The sequence below is a fragment of the Sphaeroforma arctica genome, assembly GCF_001186125.1.
Source record: "Sphaeroforma arctica JP610 unplaced genomic scaffold supercont1.845, whole genome shotgun sequence".
NCBI classification, from domain to species: domain Eukaryota; class Ichthyosporea; order Ichthyophonida; genus Sphaeroforma; species Sphaeroforma arctica.
Window position 1 is genome coordinate 16,974 of NW_014039713.1, and position 1,877 is coordinate 18,850.

Sequence of the window (1,877 nt, forward strand, 5' to 3'; positions counted from 1 at the left end):
AACTACACAACGGTAAGTATATATATATATATATATATATATATATTTATATGACAAGATACGCCTGACACGTGGTGTTGAGATACGAAAAGGCCTATTTGCGTACTGGTCTATATCACCATTGTCTTATATTCATCATCCGTGAAGGATAATGAATTCATAAAGAGTCCTATGGGTGTGAACACATACATCCGCACCACATATGTGTACCTTATAAGCGCAAATAAAAGTAAGAATACAAGTACATAAACAAATGTATATATACACATATGCATAAACACATGGATATACACATATGTACAAACATGTAAACATGTAAACAAGGCTGTGCCGCTGCTATACAAATTTTCTTGCCCTTTCGCCTGCAGCGATTGCCAACTCTTGGACGTCGTTCCGTCCTCCTGCTCTGCTTTACCCCCCGGCCTCAATTCTCTACTGTACACTCGTATATGCATTCACTTTCACGACAAAACCACTAGAACAACGACAGCACGACCATCTACAACAACCAGTTATGTGCAGAAATATTCATTTACACACACGTCTCTGCACTCAAACTCACACTCAGTGGCCACCATCACGTATATGTACCTACAGATATACCATAGAACACACATACACATACACATATACATATATCAGAACTACACGCTTACCACTACTATATACGCTCTCGGGCCCTGTGGCCTGCAGCGGTTGCAGGTTCTTGTACTTCCTTTTCCTGCTCTTCTTCCCACTCTCCACCCCCACCTCAGCACTCGCCTTAGCACTGGCCCCCACACTCACGGCAACGGCCTCGTTAGCACGCGTGATAGTGGTGGGGTTGAGTGTGATCAGTGCATCATACTCGTTCAGATTAGGCTCAAATACGGAGACTAAACGGATGAGGATGTTCCGCTCAGCGTCGCTTTGGGTGTGTGCGTGGGACGTCATCAGCTGTGACCGCAGAGTCTGCACTGCGGCTTTGGCCAGGGCTATGAATCTATTTGTAGAAGCGGGGGGAGGTACGGAAAAATTTACCTACATGAATACGATGAGTTGCCTTTATAATGGTACGGGAAAGGTGGATACACACATGCGGATATCCTTCTCAAGTGTAGCTACAGCGGCAATTTAAGTAAAGACAAATATAATGGAAATGCAATTGGCCGATAATTAGGTAGAATGTAAGTCATCAACAATGCATTCTTCGACATGGGGTCACACACTCATATATATATACATACATACATGGGATAAATTCACACATACACACATATAAATCATAAATAAATTCACACATACACATAAATCATACATAAATTCACACATGCATACGTATACACTCACAAACACATAGTCATAAGCACATGTATAGAATAATACCTGGGAAACAGAAGGGTGGTGAGCTTCTCTTTATTTGTCCATGGTGACGTCCATTGGAAGATGCCGTTGGTGTTTGTCTTTCCCGTTTTCGCATCCAGCTTAGGAATTCCATCCAGAGACGTGACCAAAAACGCAGGAGGCAGAGACGCCCGCACACCCCGTTTAACGGCTGTGGTCAGGATGTGTTGGGCCTGCATTAAAAAAGCAAAAAGAAATAAATACGTTTAATATGCGCGTACGTATATTTATTTATAATATACGGGATACTTGTATTGTATATCGGGCACTCAGGCAGTACTATCCCACCCGAAAGTGCACACAGATGTATATCTGGTGCACATCCTATTATGGCTGCCTCTAATGGACGAGGGTTGGATATTGTATGAAACCCCACCGTCATAGCGGTGATAAAAAAGGGTCAACAACTAGGTTACAGAAGATAATCGCCTACTAGTTTTGTGGCCCGATCAATAGATATTAAGATAAGACACTTTCAAGCTAAAAATAGATGG

General features: G+C 42.4%; 1 protein-coding gene across 1 annotated transcript in view; it reads right to left on the reverse strand.

Moving 5' to 3' along the window:
• The window catches only part of SARC_08889 (hypothetical protein), a gene marked incomplete at both ends in the record, with an annotated part of 3,597 nt that extends 2,035 nt beyond the window's left edge, over positions 1 to 1,562 (reverse strand). Inside the window, 2 exons of the mRNA XM_014297115.1 lie at positions 670 to 982; positions 1,366 to 1,562. Of these exons, the coding sequence (XP_014152590.1) occupies positions 670 to 982; positions 1,366 to 1,562 (510 nt within the window). The remainder of the gene's footprint in view (positions 1 to 669; positions 983 to 1,365) is intronic.
• Between the last annotated feature and the right edge of the window lie 315 nt (positions 1,563 to 1,877).